Source organism: Mya arenaria, chromosome 5 (assembly GCF_026914265.1).
Source record: "Mya arenaria isolate MELC-2E11 chromosome 5, ASM2691426v1".
Taxonomy (NCBI): domain Eukaryota; kingdom Metazoa; phylum Mollusca; class Bivalvia; order Myida; family Myidae; genus Mya; species Mya arenaria.
In genome coordinates, this window is record NC_069126.1 from 15,831,077 (window position 1) to 15,850,030 (window position 18,954).

The window sequence follows — 18,954 nt, forward strand, 5'->3', positions numbered from 1 at the left end:
CAATAGAAACTTTTGATAATTTCAAGGGCCATAATTCGGTCATGCATGGGCGGATCTGGCTGGTATAAGTAAGGAACCCATCTCACATGGCTAACTCCTGACAAGTTTAATTACCATACAATCAAAACTTAAGACTAAATTGCGTTCACAAGCAATTGTTTACGGACGACGGACAACGCGCCATCACATAAGCTTCAGAGCTAATACAATACTTGGCGAAATAGTCATCTAATGCAACATGTTGTTGATTAAATAAACAACTTAAAATGAATATGAAAAACCAGCAGGAAATTCATTCGACTAGAAACCATAGCTGTTGTGCGACATGCCCTCCATATATACTAGTCCCAATACCTCAGAAATACTCATGTCGAATTTTGGTCTCTTGTACTAAATAAATTACGATTTCCAAATCCTCTTACACATGTACATGTAGGTTGCTGGGAACTGGGATAGGGTCTGTAATTTCTCTTGGATATATTGAAAACAAACATGAATTAGCACTATTTATTTATTTTTCAATACCAAAATAATACTTGGTTTACAGTGAACACAATATGGAAGTAGTGGTTAACAATCTTAATAACAAAGTTTATCAACATGGGCTTCTAATACAACATGAGCGCAACAGGGCAAAAGTCATTGCTTGTCTTGTTTAATCAGTAGAAAAAGGGGCATAATATATCAATTATGAAAGACAAAGTTGTGGGCATTGTAGTTATAAACATTTCCCTACCAACATGTGTACCAAGAGTCAGATGAATATCTTCAGCATTTTTTAGTGATGGCTGAGGTCAAAATGTCCACGACAACACCCAGGCCATCACAATACCACAACATTTTTTCTTCCAAAAAATATGTTTTATTAAAAAAAGTTTAATGGAACAAGGCATTTGAACCACATCAAATTGTTTTCTGTGTTTGTCAGATTTATTGCTATTCTTTTTATGCATTTAATTTTATTTTTTTGCAAGTGAATGTTCAATTTTTTTACGAGTATATTCAAATCAGTCAGTCCGATATTTTGACGGACCAAATAATGTTGCATCAAACAACACAAAAACATGTTCTTATGTCTCTGGCATACTCAGTTTTACATAAATGAAAATTTTGTGAGGTATTCCCATAAATATACACACTAAGATGGGAGAATAAAGTTATAATTGTTCAGGATTTTCATTTAATTGAATAGGTAAAAAAATTGTTTATGTTTCACCTGCTGCTATTTCTAAACTAAATAATAAAATTGTATGTTTACTTTTATTTTGCCTGCTTGATAAAATAATTTTCAGACAAAATCTTCCAACACAAAATAATTTGGTGTGGCCTTAATTACATGAACAGCAATCAATCTCAATACAATTTTTTATATTTGTACATTTGACTTCAGTGATATAAAATGCATGTGATAACATGATATAATCAAACCATGATGACCATGTGATTGAATCGATGAGATTGTGTCTTTGAACCTTAGTATGTATTAAATGCTAAAATGATCGAGATCCAATAAGAAATGTCCATACAGGAGAAACAATCATAAATATGGCATAAATACTAACTTACAAATAAAATAATTATACAGACATTTTATACATATACATATTCAAAACCATGGCCTAAACCTGAAGTCACAAAACAATTCATTTCGCTTATTACTATTATTCATTATCATATCAAAATTTACATCCAGATCCTTTAACATGATGATTTTTAACATAAGTTAATGTTAAAAAAAAGCCATCAAATAGTACAGAAATTGTTTCAGCAGCACAAAACTTATAAAATATAGTTTTTTATCACTTTTTGAATAGGCCTGCGGCACACCGGACACACTTTCCCACGTCTTCGTAGGCGTTTGGCACACGAAAAACAGCAGACTTGATGACCTGATGACCCATGAATCAGGCTTGCAGTCTTAGGACGCATCAAACAAATCATGCAGGGGTCGTCAAGAGCATTACCGCCAGTCACCTTTGAAGTTTGGGAAACCCCATGCAAGTCTTTACCAAGAACATCGGGTGACCTACTAAAACTCTTCCTTTCAGAGTCTAGCGATGTTTCAGATCCACTCTTCATATTCAGATTAAGAAGCGAGTATCTAGGCTCTAAATCCTGAGACTCTTTTTCCAAAGCCGTCAAATGTTTCCTTTTGTCAGGAGCAGACAACACATCAGGTAAATTCTTCACTTTCCTGTCATTTTCTCTAGCAAATGACGAGTTAACAGTGTCTTGACTGGAAGGCTGTGTACCTAACCCTGAGTCAGTCAAAAGCTTACTTTTTTCAAGCAATAACTCCTTCATACAAGTATCAGCAGGGTAAAAATCTATCTTTTCGCCACTGCCTAACCTCCAAGACTTCACTGCATCACTAGATTTTTTGCGTATTTCACCCATTTCTCCCAGGGGTTTGGGTAACCAATCACTCCTGATTTTCCAACACTTTCCGCAGTATCTCTGGAGCGGGTAGTTCACATTGCTGCATTCAGTACACGTCCAGTTGTCCTGAGATATAACATATCAGTAATGATAAATAACCAGGCATAAACATAGATATTACATTCATTCCACTTCTGTTGACTAACAAGATAATTTTTATTGAAGTCAAGAATATCCTAGTGTTATTTTGTATGCAATCACAGCTAGATCCCATTAAGGATCTATTCCTCTATTTTCGCTTTAAATAATTAAAGATATGAAACCACCAAGTAAAATCATGGTTTTCAGAATGTTTTTTTCTAATTATAATACATTTTTTTGCATTTCTTCCTACTAGCATACCAGAAGGCAGTCATAATAAATAGTTGGGGGTTTTAACAGCTGATTATTGTCAATTCTAAACATTAGTCGTGTATAACTATAAAAATGCTAGAAAGAGAATTTTATGAGTGGTCATTAAAAAAGAATTTTATCAAACAATTATTAGAACTTAAATTAATGAGCCTTCGAAGACTTCTTTTCTATTTTTTGATTTTCTTACTGAAAATCAAAGAATGTGATATTCTAATTAAATAACGAACTCTAATTAATGATTAATAGCGTTAAATGCATGAAACATCTCTATATAGTATTTACAATATGCTATTCATTTAAGATGTCACATTAAAAGTTATTACAGTACATTTGTTATATATAAAAAAACATTTGACATTATTTCCGTTAGTTTAGATTTACAGCAATTTTTTTCTTTTATAGAGATTTATGAGTTCTATTAAGCAACATCGTAGAAATAGCGTAATCTTAATCAAATATGTAAAATCAAATTTACAATTTTAAGGAGTGCAGCTATATCAAATTAAATCTGTATTAATGAAGATTTTATATATTTTGATTAATTCTTGTACATCATCTCATATAATGATTACATTATATACCTGTTCAGAGAGTTCCTGGTCACCGTCGTGGCTCTCCATGTCACTGTAGTCGGCAAAGAACTCTACGTCACTCTCCTTGCACACCACCAAAAACCCGCCCTGAAGGGAGAGATTGATGTTTTACACTGGGAGGTACTTATTATCAATATTATTACTATTTAAATCTGAATGATCTAGAAAATTGATGAATGTTTTTTATAAACCTTAAAATTGTTTTTCTTCATGTTCTGCCTCATGCTTCTGCCAAAGGGTTCCCAGACAGATTAACATTCAACCATTTAGAAGAGCTATGACAACCCAAAATCTATTAAGCAGATTACCAGCGCCAAATTATCTACAAATGAATTCAGACATAAATAGGTTTATTAATTGAGTTATTTAGAAGCTCATGCATGAGCACTGGATAGTATAGAGGCATTTGATAGGCTATTCATGATGAACACTAAAACAGTTGGCTTCTTTCAGTAAATTAGCAATAACATAGGGGCTCAAATTAAGCACTCCGAAAATCCATGGGCAGCTAATTCTAGTTTTAAAAGGAATACTTGAAATGTACATGAACTAATATGGTTTAAGATAAAAACCAAAAGCAAATTCAAAGGATTATGTTATCAAACACCATGAAAACATATTCCCTTCTGTTTATCAATGATTCTTTCAACAAAGCTATAAATTCTATCTAGTAAAAAAGAGTACCTCTGTTGACTTAATCGAGCTCAAATCAGAGTCTGACAAGAGTGATGTTTTCTCTGAGGTGACATCGTATTCCACGGAGAAGTCAGTATCTGAGGGCATCTCCACAGTAACGCTGTCTTCTTCCAGGAACCAGAGGTCGTCAGTGGAGTCCTCAACACGCACAGTCTCCTTATCCTGGATTTGTTATTGTTTGGTATAAAATAGATATATATAGGCTATATATCTTATACAGGTTTGTTTTATCTTTTTTTCCTCAAAGCTTACCTCTTTATAATCAGGGATTTTATCAACCTGGCAGCTGAAGGGCTAGAACTATTTCCCTAATTTGTTCTTGTGGGCTGCTTCATTTTAGGCCCCAATAGTGGTCAAATGGGCAACAAAATTTTCTGACAGGGAATTGTTATATAATACTCAATATCACTGAATATTTTCTACCAAGTAAATAATACATTGTAAATGCTCATGAAATGACCTTAATGCATTTCTTAAGAACTCACCAAATTATGACATATGGCAAAATTATACTATATTATACTATTATATAATTATATTATTGGTGCTACATGCTAGTTATGATCAAATTAACATTCTGAGTGTTGAATTCCTCACAAGAGTATAGAAATAAACTAGACCTTTTTTTCAGTAATATAATAAATGAAAATGAAAAGGATGAGAGTAGATCTTACCTGTATACTCAGAACCTCGCTTTCTGCATCATCATCCTCGCTGCCATCATCCAGCTCCAGCCTGATGTACCATGGAAAACCCTCCTCCCTTGAGGTCCCTTCAGGCCCTTGATCCTCTCCCACTGTGATGCTTAATGATGTGCCACGCCTACGGAGGGAGGGGCCAGGTTGGTCAGCTTGTGTGGGGGATTTGTTATTGTTGGAAGACGCTGTGTTGATTGGTTCTGTTTGGTGCCGTTTTCTGGAAGGCTCGGCCAACGATTGCTTTTTTTCTACAGAATTCACATTTCATCATTCATTTCTACCATATTGGAATCAGCGTCTTGATGCATTAATTTTGATATCATAAAAGTAACCAATAGGTGGAACTCCTACCATGCAATACGTCGCACAAATAATAAATTTCAACAATATTTCAATATATACTCATGCTACATATTACACAGTAAGATTCACATGGTACAAAACTACACCAAAGATTGCGCTCATTGTGTGTAATTTTAATGACTCAGATAGTGTGTGAAGTTTCCATTACAAACCATCACTCAAATGAGACTTTGTTCTTTCAAATATCACTAATTAACACCAGTCAATTTTACGTTCACCAGTAGAACATCACTCTTATATTATTTTTCTTCATATTTTTAAATGCTGTCAGAGCTTATGTAACATTAAAATACTTTTTATTTAATTGTCATATGATCAGATTTACAATTGTGAACATTCATATATTCTAACAATATATTACACAAAGATAACATAATTACCTTTCTTCTTCTTCCTTTTCCTGGTCTTTTTTGAAGACTTTGGTTTGTCCATGTTATTACTATGTGTGATGGCGGACTGAACACTGCTTGTACTGCAGCATTTAGCGCTCGAGGAATCCGACACTTTGTCACTGGAAGACGATGACTTTCGGACATTCCTTTTGTTTACATTACTTACTTCTGGAGTGTCTTTACAAGATGTTTTGAATTTGGCACTAGAATTTAGCACTTTGGGTGTCTCTGGAAGATCGACTGTTGATGGTTCAACACCAGAGGTAATTTCTGGTTGCTGGGAAAGATCAAAATGCTGAAAAATGAACAAAACTTCACATTATTAACTAGAGCTGTCACAATAGTGACGAATACCCCCAAATGCCGCCTGGACACAGGAATGGCAAACCATTCCTTTGAAAAGAGGCCATAACTCCAAGGTTACTGCAAACTGCATCTTCTTTTATCATGCATGTACTGTTTTATTTAAATATGTTGAGTAATTTAGAAGTTACACTGCTGACAAGAAACACTAGCCTTTCATGAGTTATCGTCCGGAAACTGTTTTTCTATTTTTAGTAACAGTGACCTTGACCTTGGCCCCAGCAGCCCCGATATCAAACTTGACCTGTATCTTCTGATGTTACACCTGTGTACCAAAAATTGTTCAAATCTGTCTAGCCTTTCATGAGTTATCGTCCGGAAACCGTTTTTCTATTTTTAGTAACCGTGACCTTGACCTTGGCCCCACCAGCCCTAATATCAAACTTGACCTGTATCTTCTAATGTTACACCTGTGTACCAAAAATTGTTCAAATCTGTAAGCCTTTCATGATTTATCATCCGGAAACCGTTTTTCTATTTTTAGTAACAGTGACCTTGACTTTGGCCCCACCAGCCCCAATATCGAACTTGAGCTGTATCTTCTGATGTTACACTTGTGTACCAAAAATTGTTCAAATCTGTCAGGCCTTTCATGAGTTATCGTCCGGAAACCGTTTTTCTATTTTTAGTAACAGTGACCTTGACCTTGGCCCCACCAGCCCCAATATCGAACTTGACCTATATCTTCTGATGTTACACCTGTGTACCAAACTGTATCTTCTGATTTTACACCTGTGTACCAAAAATTGTTCAAATCTGTCTAGCCTTTCATGAGTTATTGTCCGAAAACTGTTTTTCTATTTTTAGTAACAATGACCTTGACCTTGGCCCCACCAGCCCCAATATCGAACTTGACCTGTATCTTCTGATGTTACACCTGTGTACCAAAAATTGTTCAAATCTGTCTAGCCTTTCATGAGTTATCGTCCGGAAACCGTTTTTCTATTTTTAGTAACAACTAGACAAAGCTGTATAATTTTTGCCTATTTTAACTTATTCAGGGGCCATAATTGGAGACATGATCATGTGATTCCAACCACAATCACAGGGGCAAATGTTCTCACCATGGCTAAAAGTTTGAAAAAGATTCATTCAAAAATGACGAAGGAGTAGGACGAACAAAACTAATTTTACCCAATTTAACTCATTAAGGGGCCACAACTCCACTCAGGATCATGTGACTCCCACCAAATTCATGGAGGCAAAGGTTTACATCATGGCCATTAATATTTGAAAGTTTGAAAAAGATTTGCTCAATAGCTTCAAAGAAGAATCCTGGACAAAGCTAATTTTGCCCAATTTAACTCATTAAGGGGCCACAACTCCACTCAGGATCATGCGACTCTGACCAAATCCACGGAGGCACAGGTTTACATCATGGTCATTAATATTTGAAAGTTTGAAAAAGATTTGTTCAATAACGACAAAGATGAATCCCGGACAAAAAAAAAACGGACGGACAGACGGACGGACAACCCGATTCCAGTATACCCCCCCCAAACTTTGTTTTGGGGGGTATAAAAACGAACAATGTACATGTATGCTCATACGGGAATGGGTGAATATAAAAATGTTTAAACTATAGATTCTATCAATTTTTCATACAAAAAATATGTTCTATTGAAATAAACAGCAGAAACTGACTATACTTGATAGGAAAAGTGTTTATTTTAGAAAAACAATGTGCTTGGGGCACTTGGTTCTACAAACTTTAAAAGTTACAGTTAAAGTTGTGTGATCATTTTTGTCAATTTTTAGAGTTCATCGCAACTGGGATGAAATATGTTTTTTTTTATGCTTATCTCAAGCAGAGATTTTATGCATTTGTTTGTTAACATTCTAATTGTTAGTTTTCTGTGTTAACCTGAATAATACAGACTTGTTTCCATTAAAATCTTTGTTGTTATATGCCTGTTGTAGTGTCTGTAACCTTACACTGACCTGTATGTAAAAGTCGCCAAAAAAATAAATTTATAAAAGCGACTGTAGGAAAACAAATATCATTTCCAATGACTGAAACTTTAAACTAAAAATGGACAAAATTTCATGGCCCTGCATGGAAGTTCATTTTTCCACCTTGGTGAGACACTTAGGTGGACAAATACCGTGTTTTAGCCATATACTTATTTTATACTGTTGTTATGTCTTAATATTTTGTAACTTTAAAAATGAAACTTTACCAGACCCATTTTTTTGTATAAATGATGTATAGATTACCTTAATAAAGAAAAATACATTACAATGAGAATACAGCACCTGAGTGTCTCTGTTGCTGGTAGTACTGGATATCAAGCTGCTATCACATGGCAACTGCTCATTCTCCCCAGCCATATTATGTTCAACATTATCTTGACATTCAGTCAATGCGGAGGGTACTCTCTGCTCAGATACTTCTAGGTTTTTGCCAGTTGTCTTTACTGTTGAGTTTCCTTCAGGGATCACAGGGGCTGTTAATGGCCCCATGGTTACCCCTGCAGGACTTGTCACCTTGGTAACCGCAGCATGACAGCCCGAGAGTGTTTGTACACTCTCCGGTACCCGCGTCAATGCTACAGTGATGGTCGCTGGGGTCAGGGAGGCTGGACCGGCGGGTTGGGTGAGAGGCTTTGACACGAGGTGACGTCGTCTCTTCAGGCATGTATCCTGGACAGGGGTGCATGTCTTCTCCAACAGGGGCCTGAAATAAAGTGAACCACCTGTCTAAAGATTTGCCTTACAGTATTATACTAGATATTGGTCCTAGGTCATTCATCAATCATGAAAGTAGGTAAACTTTCTCTTTGAAGTTAAACATTGGTATGTTTGCATATATTTAAAAAAACAAGAGCTGTCACAGTATGTGACGAATGCCCCCGTATGTGACATTGACCAATGAACAAGGTCAGTACATGAAAAGTTGATCTTGCCTTTACATGTCAAATACATATGGCAAGTCATTTTAAATTGCCTCTGAACATAAACAAGAGCTGTCACAGTATGTGACGAATGCCCCCGAATGTGACATTGACCTACGAACAAGGTCAGTACATGAAAAGTTGATCTTGCCTTTACGTGTCAAATACATATGGCAAGTTATTTTAAATTGCCTCTGAACATAAAAAAATACCACCCATACTTGACAACCTACACTGTTATGTCCTTATATTCAGAATTCCCTTGTGAATAAACACTTAGTGTATCTTTCACCTAAGAGGTAGGGACATGGGTCTTGCACACGACACGTTGTCTTCATATGGGGAACACATGTAGCAAGTGATTTTAAAATCTGTCCATACAAGGGAAAGTAACAGCCCTGACACGACAACCTATACTCTATGTCCTTATATGCAGCACTCCATTGTGAATAAACACTAAGTGTGACCTTGACCTTTGAGGTAGGGACACGGGTCTTGCACGCGACACGTCGTCTTGGTATGTGGAACACATGTGTCAAGTTTTTTTAAAATCTGTCCATACAAGGGAAAGTTACAGCCCGGACACGACAACCTATACTCTAAGTCCTTATATGCAGCACTCCATTGTGAATAAACACAATGTGTGACCTTGACCTTTGAGGCAGGGACACGGGTCTTGCACACGACACGTCGTCTTGGTATGTGGAACACATGTAGCAAGTTATTTTAAAATCTGTCCATACAAGAGAAAGTTACAGCCCAGACACGACAACCTATACTCTATGTCCTTATATGCAGCACTCCATTGTGAATAACCACTAAGTGTGACCTTGACCTTTGAGGTAGGGACACGGGTCTTGCAGGCGACACGTCGTCTTGGTATGTGGAACACATGTGGCAAGTTATTCTAAAATCTGTCCATACAAGGGAAAGTTACAGCCCGGACACGACAACCTATACTCTATGTCGTTATATGCAGCACTCCATTGTAAATAAACTCTAAGTGTGACCTTGACCTTTGAGGTAGGGACACGGGTTTTGCACGCGACACGTCGTCTTGGTATGTGGAACACATTTGGCAAGTTATTTTAAAATCTGTCCATACAAGGGAAAGTTACAGCCCGGACACGACAACCTATACTCTATGTCCTTATATGCAGCACTCCATTGTAAATAAACACTAAGTGTGACCTTGACCTTTGAGGTAGGGACACGGGTCTTGCACGCAACACGTCGTCTTGGTATGTGGAACACATGTGGCAAGTTATTTTAAAATCTGTCCATACAAGAGAAAGTTACAGCCCGGACACGACAACCTATACTCTATGTCCTTATATGCAGCACTCCATTGTGAATAAACACTAAGTGTGACCTTGACCTTTGAGGTAGGGACACGGGTCTTGCACGCGACACGTCGTTTTGGTATGTGGAACACATGTGGCAAGTTATTTTAAAATCTGTCCATACAAGGGAAAGTTACAGCCCGGACACGACAACCTGTACTCTATGTCCTTATATGCAGCACTCCATTGTGAATAAACACTAAGTGTGACCTTGACCTTTGAGGTAGGGACACGGGTCTTGCACGCGACACGTCGTCTTGGTATGTGGTACACATGTGGCAAGTTATTTTAAAATCTGTCCATACAAGAGAAAGTTACAGCCCAGACACGACAACCGATACTCTATGTCCTTATATGCAGCACTCCATTGTGAATAAACACTAAGTGTGACCTTGACCTTTGAGGTAGGGACACAGGTCTTGCAGGCGACACGTCGTCTTGGTATGTGGAACACATGTGGCAAGTTATTTTAAAATCTGTCCATACAAGGGAAAGTTACAGAGCCGGACGGACGGTGCGATTTTAATATGCCCACCTTCGGGGGCATAAAAATACCACCCATATTTGACAACCTACACTCTTATGACCTTATATTCAGCATTCCAATGTGAATAAACACTAAGTGTACCTTTCACCTTAGAGGTAGGGACATGGGTCTTGCACGCGACACGTCGTCTTGGTATGTTGAACACATGTGGCAAGTGATTTTAAAATCTGTCCATACAAGAAAAAGTTACAGCCCAGACAAGAAAACCTATACTCTATGTCCTTATATGCAGCACTCCATTGTGAATAAACACTAAGTGTGACCTTGACCTTAGAGGTAGGGACACGGGTCTTGCACGCGACACATCATCTTGGTACGTGGAACACATGTGGCAAGTTATTTTAAAATCTGTCCATACAAGGGAAAGTTACAGCCCGGACACGACAACCTATGCTCTATGTCCTTATATGCAGCACTCCATTGTAAATAAACACTAAGTGTGACCTTGACCTTAGAGGTAGGAACACGGGTCTTGCACGCGACACGTCGTCTTGGTATGTGGAACACATGTGGCAAGTTATTTCAAAATCTGTCCATACAAGGGAAAGTTATAGCCCAGACACGAGTTATTGAGCCGGACACACGGACGGACGGTGCAATTTTAATATGCCCACCTTCTGGGGCATAATAAAAATCAATTTCATTTAAATTTTTATATACTAAGGCATTTTGTTTAGTTGCTTATGAAACAAATAATTATAATTGCTTTATATATATTCATAGTGTTTTATTACAAAATCTTAGTTGTTAATTATAAAACCTTATAACTGTACGAGTGCCACAGAAATCAACAAATGTGTTTACAACTCTAATTTTAGCTGAAATTCTGTTTTTACAAATTAAATCCAATAATGAAAAAAATATCCTAAGGACATTTCCACTTCATGACTTGAGATACTTAATGCGCCCGCTACAGGCTATTGAGGAAGGTTTTGCATGAAAAATGAGAATGAGATCCCTGTGAGACTCACTTTCCTAACCTCTTGGGTGAGACGCGGACAATCACCATCAGACCACTGATACTAAATCCGGTACGTAGGTAGCAAATTGACATTGGGGCTGCGGAAGGGTAGGGGTAGGGAGGGGTTGAAATTTAAGCATTGAATGACTCGATTTCCAGCGAGTTCAAGAAAATCGGAATCAAATATTCGCAGCCCCATTGCTGTTAAAAGCCAGAATATTTGGGCCACAGCTGCAGCCCCAGCTCCTACGCGCCTGTTATATGGCGTTATTCGCACCGCAGAGAAAATACCAATTTTGATATCAGGACTCTTACAGATTTTGGTTCCCGTTACTCTTAATGAAAGAATCATAGCGTTCATTATGTCGGGTTATTTTTTTTACTCTGTGATCACAGAAAATTATTTTATCACTCATGTCTGAGTCACATAAAAAATCATTGCTTTCTACAATCGATTAGTGAAATAATTTTTGATCTTATACCATTATTCAACAATTATCCACTACATTCTTAAATCTAGTGAGCTGATGACAATTTAAGGTCTGTGTCTTACAGGCTATTTCAGACATGTCCTACCATTCCTCATACTTACAAAACATCATCTATTGTGAACTGCTTCACCCCGAACACATTGTACAACTGGTCACCCTCACAATGCACAATACGGGGATCTGTGACGTCAAACAACTGTCGAGCTATTATGTAGTTCTTCAAGTATCCAATGATCTGAAACAAAAAATATAAATTGCTGATAATTTAATTTCTTGAATTCATTCCTATGTTGAATATAATGTCTGTTCCATATTGCATTCAATTAAAACATCCTTTTTTTAAGATCATAAAAAAAATCATAAGGTTGTCCGGTTAGCGCAGTGGTTAGCGCATTGCTTCTCACCTAGGCGACCCGGGTTCGATTCCCGGCTTGGGCGCATGTGAGTTTGGTTCGTGGTCACCAAGCCGGCCAAGTGGGTTTTCTCCGGGTTCTCCCACAACACAAGACTACACTCTCGCATAAAATCGTGCCAACGAGAGTGATCAATATAATGTTGTAATAACTTGTTTCACAATCGTTGCTAAATAAATATGTTTAAACTAAACTAAGATCATAATTTATTGTTTTAACAAATATCAGAGTGACTTGATGTAGGAACAAATGGGTATATTTCCATTTAAGGATCAACATTGCACCAAATTTATTCCATCCAATAATTATATAGAAAAAGAAAGGATAAGTAATGCAAGACCTGTAATGTTTCAACATTTCGTGATGATTCTCACTATCATGGTTAAGCTTTTTTTCTCTGCCAATGGAATCACTCCACATTTTCTTCATATAATAAATGATCTGACAAAAATGTCCGCTCATTTCCCATTTATACACTTTAGTTTTTTAAGCTGATTTGACAGTCAGTTTATTCTGGATATAATAATTACTTAATTGTCTATACTTATTGTAAACTTCACCTCTTTTTTAGAGAACACTGCGGCCGTTGCTCCAGCAGATTTCAATACTTTTAACAACTCCAATTTTGGTCGAACCTGAAATAAAGACAGCCTTGGTATCATACTACCTAGTTATATTCACATATACAGTGTAAACTAATTTACTGTAATACAGTACCACAATTCTGGCATTCTGGCCACAATTTTGTAGAATTTCAAAAGTTATTAAAATGTTATAAAACAATTATTAAAATACAACAATAAATTTGCTTGTATTATTTACAGGAACAACATTTTAAATGCAGCTATTAAGGCTATCACACAATTAACAAAAACACAATTACGATACCTCTGACATTTTCAGTTCTTGAAACTATTGTAAATTCAACAATTTGATATAAAATGCTACCCCTTGATTTGATATAAATACAGCCATTACCAATTTCGTAATTTTACAGGTGTGTAAAAATCTCTGCTCTATTAAATTCATCATGAAATTTACTATTCCACATGTTTCTAAACAATTTAATTTGTGAAAAATAATAACTTAATTGGTAACATTCCAGCAATATGTTCATTAAAAAAAAATTGGTTAGCAATTTTAATATTTAAATTAAGTAGTAAAATTCCCATCTTAATTATATGACGAAAATGTGATATCTCCCCTGGATTTCCTACAAAACAATTTTTAAGGACATTCAGTACTTATGATTATATTACAAAATCACAGTGCCATTAAACTGACAGTGATCACGGTGGAGAACCCACGTGACTTATTTGGTAAAGTGCACGGCAAAAAATGTCAACAAGTCTCGATTCAGGTAAGGTTTTTAAAGATAACTTTCTTAATATTTGGAGAATTTTTGTGATTTAAAGACCATAAACCCCGCATTTAAGAGCTCTATACATGGTAATAAAGAACTTTCTCTAATATCCTAAAGTTTTCCTGAAAATCTTGACCAACTGATTTCTCAGAGTTGAAATCTAAGGCAAAGTACACGGCTTTTGACAAATCTATCGCTTTACTTCATGTAAGCCGTAAATAATTCATAAAAAATCTTATTTTAAGCAAAGTTTATGTATTTTATAGTTTTCAGCATGTATTGTTTAATTTCTAGTTATTTCAAAGGTAAAAATGAACTAAAACCAAATTGATAAAGTACACGGACATATTAGGATGATAAAGTACACGGTCATTTTAGTTTATGTTTGAAAGTAGAGTGCCGTTTACAATCTCATCGTTATATAAGCATTTTCTATTCATGAATTTTCAAATTGTATTTTACTGTAGATGTCTTAAGCCTTATTGAATAACATCTTAGTATTTTGCTTCTTTAAAACGAAATTTAACTAGAGATTCATTGCTTTTTGAAAAAGCTCTCGTCTCCCCATTGTGTGGTCGTAGTATGAAGTTCCTGGGTGCAAGCAGTCTTTAGTTACTGAGCGGTAACCGTTTCTTCACCTCAAGGTCACGGGGAACATGACCTTTGACCTACTGATCTCAAAATCAATAGGGTTCATCTACTAGTCATGACCACAGTTATTGAGCAGAAACGAAGTGTGACTTACAGACTGATGGATTGATGACTGACGGACAGGGCAAAAACAATATGTCTCCCCATGAATGGGGGAGACATAATGATCATATATATATATCATTTTTAAACACTTCTAAGTACTACAGTATTACTCCACAATAAATACTGTGGTAGAATTGACTGACAAAATCTGGTTTTAATGAAAAATGCATGAGGCATGGGATACAAATCCTCTTCCTATGATTTTTTATGTAACAAACGAATACACTTTAATGACCCTGTATGGTCAGCTGTCTCCATAGTTGAGTGGTCTAAGATGCTGTTAAATTTTGATGTAATTTGGCATATTGAATTCAATTCTAGCTATCACTTAGTCTAGAATCATTTTTCAGTGTCTTTGCATATGTTTCAGAAACTGCCTCATTAATCATTCATGTTTACAAGATTTGCCTAGCCAAATCACCCACGGGACACAATGAAGCCTAGCACAGTAGTGTATAAGGGGTATCCAACACTGCATGTAGAGCAGGAGATGGCATTTCTTTGTGATGTATAAGGTCTTAGGTAGGTCTTAATTCGTTATTTCAACAAAAAGCTTAATATAAAAAGACAACTACTACTACACAGTCATGTACACTATGTATGACAGATCCTATAATTCCAAAAAATATGTGCTATGATATATATTCAAAATCTTACCTAGATATTAAACCATTTAATTGTATTCATGTCATTAGATCATCAATATTTTTATCATTAGAACCTTAACATTGATTTTGATATGACAAGGAAAAAGAGCTGTAACATTTCTTAAAAAGTGTCATGTTTCTTAAAACAATTTAAATGAAACAAATGAGAAATATTTTCAAAAGTAGCCAAAATTATGTCATGTAGCAAGACATGGTACAGCAAGTTACAATGATTACATTTTTTCCCCATTTTTTACTCACCAGTGGTATGGAGATTGTGTATTCTTCCTCAACAAGACAGTGTGTGGGTGAGTTCTGTGAGTGACCTCTTGTTTCCATGCCAACAGGGGACAACAGCGATAATGTGGTCTCTACCTGCAAGTCATTTAGAATAAAATAATAAACTGTGAGACATTGACAAAAGCTATTGTAGGAAAAATTTCTTTTCGACAGACTATTTTTTCAGAACTGCTGGCAGTATCTAAGGACTTTGTGCTGGTTGTCTATGCCGAAAAACTAAACTTATAGTCAATGAAATTTACTACTGTATAACTATCTTGATTCATAAACAAGACGGCAAGCAATGACTGATGTCTATTGGGTAGAAACAATGGATGCTGGAGTGTCAATGGTTTTTGAATATTTGACTTAATTCAAGCTTGTTTTGTTGGTACATGAAGCACTGTCAAACTTTTATAATTGAAGATTTTATGAAAACAAACATTCTGATCAAGTTTCATTGAATATGGGCAAATATCATGGCCTGTCATGTTTTAACAAGATTTTTCATTGACTGTGACCTAGTGACCTTGGACCCCACATGACCCATATTTGCACTGGACTTACATTTTTGGAAAGAAACATTTATGATTCTGGTCCAAATTTGTGACCTCTGAACCTAGAACAAGATTGTTTGATGATATGCCATGATGACCCTAAGGTTTGGACCTAACACAATCCTCTATCAAACCTTGGACCTAACACAATCCTCTATCAAACCAGACCTAGATTTTAAGAAGAAAACATTCTGGAAAAGTATTAGTATCATTAATTTTGGGCCAAAATTGTAGCTTCAACATTGTTTTCTTGGATTGACCTTGTTGTGATCCCCATGTGCCCCTACAATCAAACTTGACCAAAAATTGGGTGTACAAACAAACAGACCAAGTTTCATTGATTAGGGGCTAAAATTGAGAACAGTTATTTCTTTGATATGACTTAGTGACCCAGCTTTGGATCGACAAGACCCATAATCATACTTGACCTAGATGTAATAGATACAAAGAGCCTAAGTAGGGGAGAAATACTTTTTCAGGAGGGGAATAGGTTGGTTGATAAGTGGATTAATAGTTTTTCATGATATTATCTTTCCAAAAACAGATAGAACTTGTATAAATGAATAATGTATACCGGTAGGTCAATGTCTTTTTTAATTAATTGTGAAACCGTGATTGTGAACATTATTTTCCAGGAATATGCCAGATAAACCTTAAGCAATTATATTGTGGGGGCAGGCTGATTTTTTTTTTAGAACAGTCAAGGGAGGGGATATATATTTTGTATTGTTTTTAGATAGGGGTGAATACAGGAGTGCATACTAATTAAATAATGATAACTGTTGTTCTCAGTGCATGACAATAACTGATCTTATGAGGATGACTGAACAAACTAAAATGTAATGGATTTTATCTCTTTGAATAATTTACAAAGGCAATAAAATGCAAATGACTAAACTTCCTCCTACTGCTAAGATAATAACGTTATAAGTTTTTCTTATATAATTATTTTTCAATAACAAAATAAGAACACAGAAGTACCATAAAAAGAATGATTTGACGAGATCTAAAACGAATTCAGACAGTTTTTAATGGAGGGCATGCAGCAATTACTAGCCGACGTGGCACAGATATGCTTCACATGAACATTCTTATATATATGCCCATCCCATTGTCACATGTTCAAATCTTTATTTCGTCACTGATATTATTTTTAAACATGCTCAATATAAGTCCATATAAACAGCCGCTTCAGAGTCTTTGACGATATTTGTTTTGGGGACTCTGTGCGTCCATATACCACTTGTTGTTTTCCTAGCCAAGAATGACAGATCCCAGCGCTAAGTATATTTAGCAGAAAGATAACGGGCACCTGCTTGATGGTTTCAAAATGGTGATGCTTTATTGACAGAAGTCGATCTAAATTAAACTAATTATTTGTGTTTCATAAAACACTTAAGTGTAGTAAGTAAAAGGTATTGGCTAAAATAATTAAAGAGTAACTTTTGTGTTTTAATTTAACAGTGAAGTGTTAAGTATTGTGGAGTAATAGATGAAGAATAAATTTTACATTGGTACTGCTCAGTTGACTTGTGGCGTTTAGGGAACAAAATTAATATCCAAATGTTAAAAAAGTCCCTAAACGCGCATTATTTTGGCTAGCTCAATATAAGAATTCTTTTCGAAGTTTTGCTTAAAACTTAAAACTACATTTCCTTTCATTCATTGTTCAATATTACTTGTAGATGCAAAAATATCATACATCTAAATACAAGATATTAAACTTCCAAAACCTCCATTCTTTTTTTTAAAATCTCTTGTATAAAAGTTATAAACAGTCAATAATTTAAAAACAAAAGACTGACCAATTTTAATTTTAAATTTAATATGTGACATTTATGAAGTTTCAAAATTAAATTACAAATATATTTAATCTAATATTTCTTTTATTATATTTCCAACTTCTACACCTAAACAAATGCCGCTCTTCGTTGTAAACAGTTGAGTATATTTAAAAACAGAAAACCTGAAAATGCTGGAAATCCATTTTTTCTTCTAAACTCCTCCAACACACGCCACGCTCAAACGTTTCCGCCTCTGTTTTGCGCCTAATGCGCTCCACGTCGGATGCATTTTGCATTCTGCGCATGTTATCTAATACATTAATGTACTACAATAGCCCTTATGGCAATAAGCCTTTACAAACCACACACTTTCATAATGCCTATAAATAGGACAGTAAAATCATGCTCAATCATGAAGAACACGTTAAAAATAATCCTTGAACCTAAAATGACATCCAAAGTCAAGATATGTTTTAAACCATTACAATGCATCCTTGCCTTGACCATTGGATGACCATTTCTTGTTATTTAGGTCCACTCCGCTTTATAAATCATACAATGCCGTTCACTGTTAGTGTCAAATAATGTATGTATTCTTATCGTATTCAGACGATAACAGAGACAAATCTAATTGTTGAGAGTTATCAAAACACATCAAAAGTAACAAAACAAAGCAAAAAATATCAAGTACATTTATTAAAACTGACAACAGAAAGAAAAAAAGTACAACGAATAGGGGTACGAATCACAGATTTCAACGAAATAATTTGTGTACGAAACTGTCAACAACCCTATACATTAAAACAAAGGAGAAATGAGGACATTGTGCCCTCGAAAACAATTACCTTTTTTAAAATAGAATAAATATGATACTGGAAAAGCAGGAAATAGGCTGACACTCAAATATTGCTTAAAATAACCACGTTTGTGTTTATGTAAAACAAGTCTGGACAAGCAGGAAGGGCATTCCGTGACGTCACGAAAGGTGTTTCCTATTCGGAACCTACAATCGGTCTTTTCC

At 35.7% G+C, this 18,954-nt stretch overlaps 1 protein-coding gene across 2 annotated transcripts; it reads right to left on the bottom strand.

Moving 5' to 3' along the window:
• Nucleotides 1–493: 493 nt before the first annotated feature.
• On the bottom strand, nucleotides 494–18,924 carry LOC128234113 (E3 ubiquitin-protein ligase Mdm2-like). Of its 2 annotated transcripts, none has more exons than XM_052948129.1 (10): nucleotides 18,779–18,924; nucleotides 15,575–15,688; nucleotides 13,108–13,182; nucleotides 12,236–12,369; nucleotides 8,155–8,575; nucleotides 5,524–5,830; nucleotides 4,757–5,028; nucleotides 4,071–4,244; nucleotides 3,375–3,473; nucleotides 494–2,505 (listed from the first exon to the last, which is right to left on the bottom strand). In XM_052948129.1, exons 2-10 carry the CDS (start codon nucleotides 15,650–15,652, stop codon nucleotides 1,780–1,782), a joined length of 2,286 nt encoding a protein of 761 aa, XP_052804089.1. In that variant the 5' UTR covers nucleotides 15,653–15,688; nucleotides 18,779–18,924; the 3' UTR covers nucleotides 494–1,779. The 2 variants fall into 2 exon arrangements, with proteins under 2 accessions (XP_052804089.1, XP_052804088.1); XM_052948128.1 differs by lacking the exon at nucleotides 18,779–18,924 and adding an exon at nucleotides 18,116–18,381.
• Nucleotides 18,925–18,954: the final 30 nt, after the last annotated feature.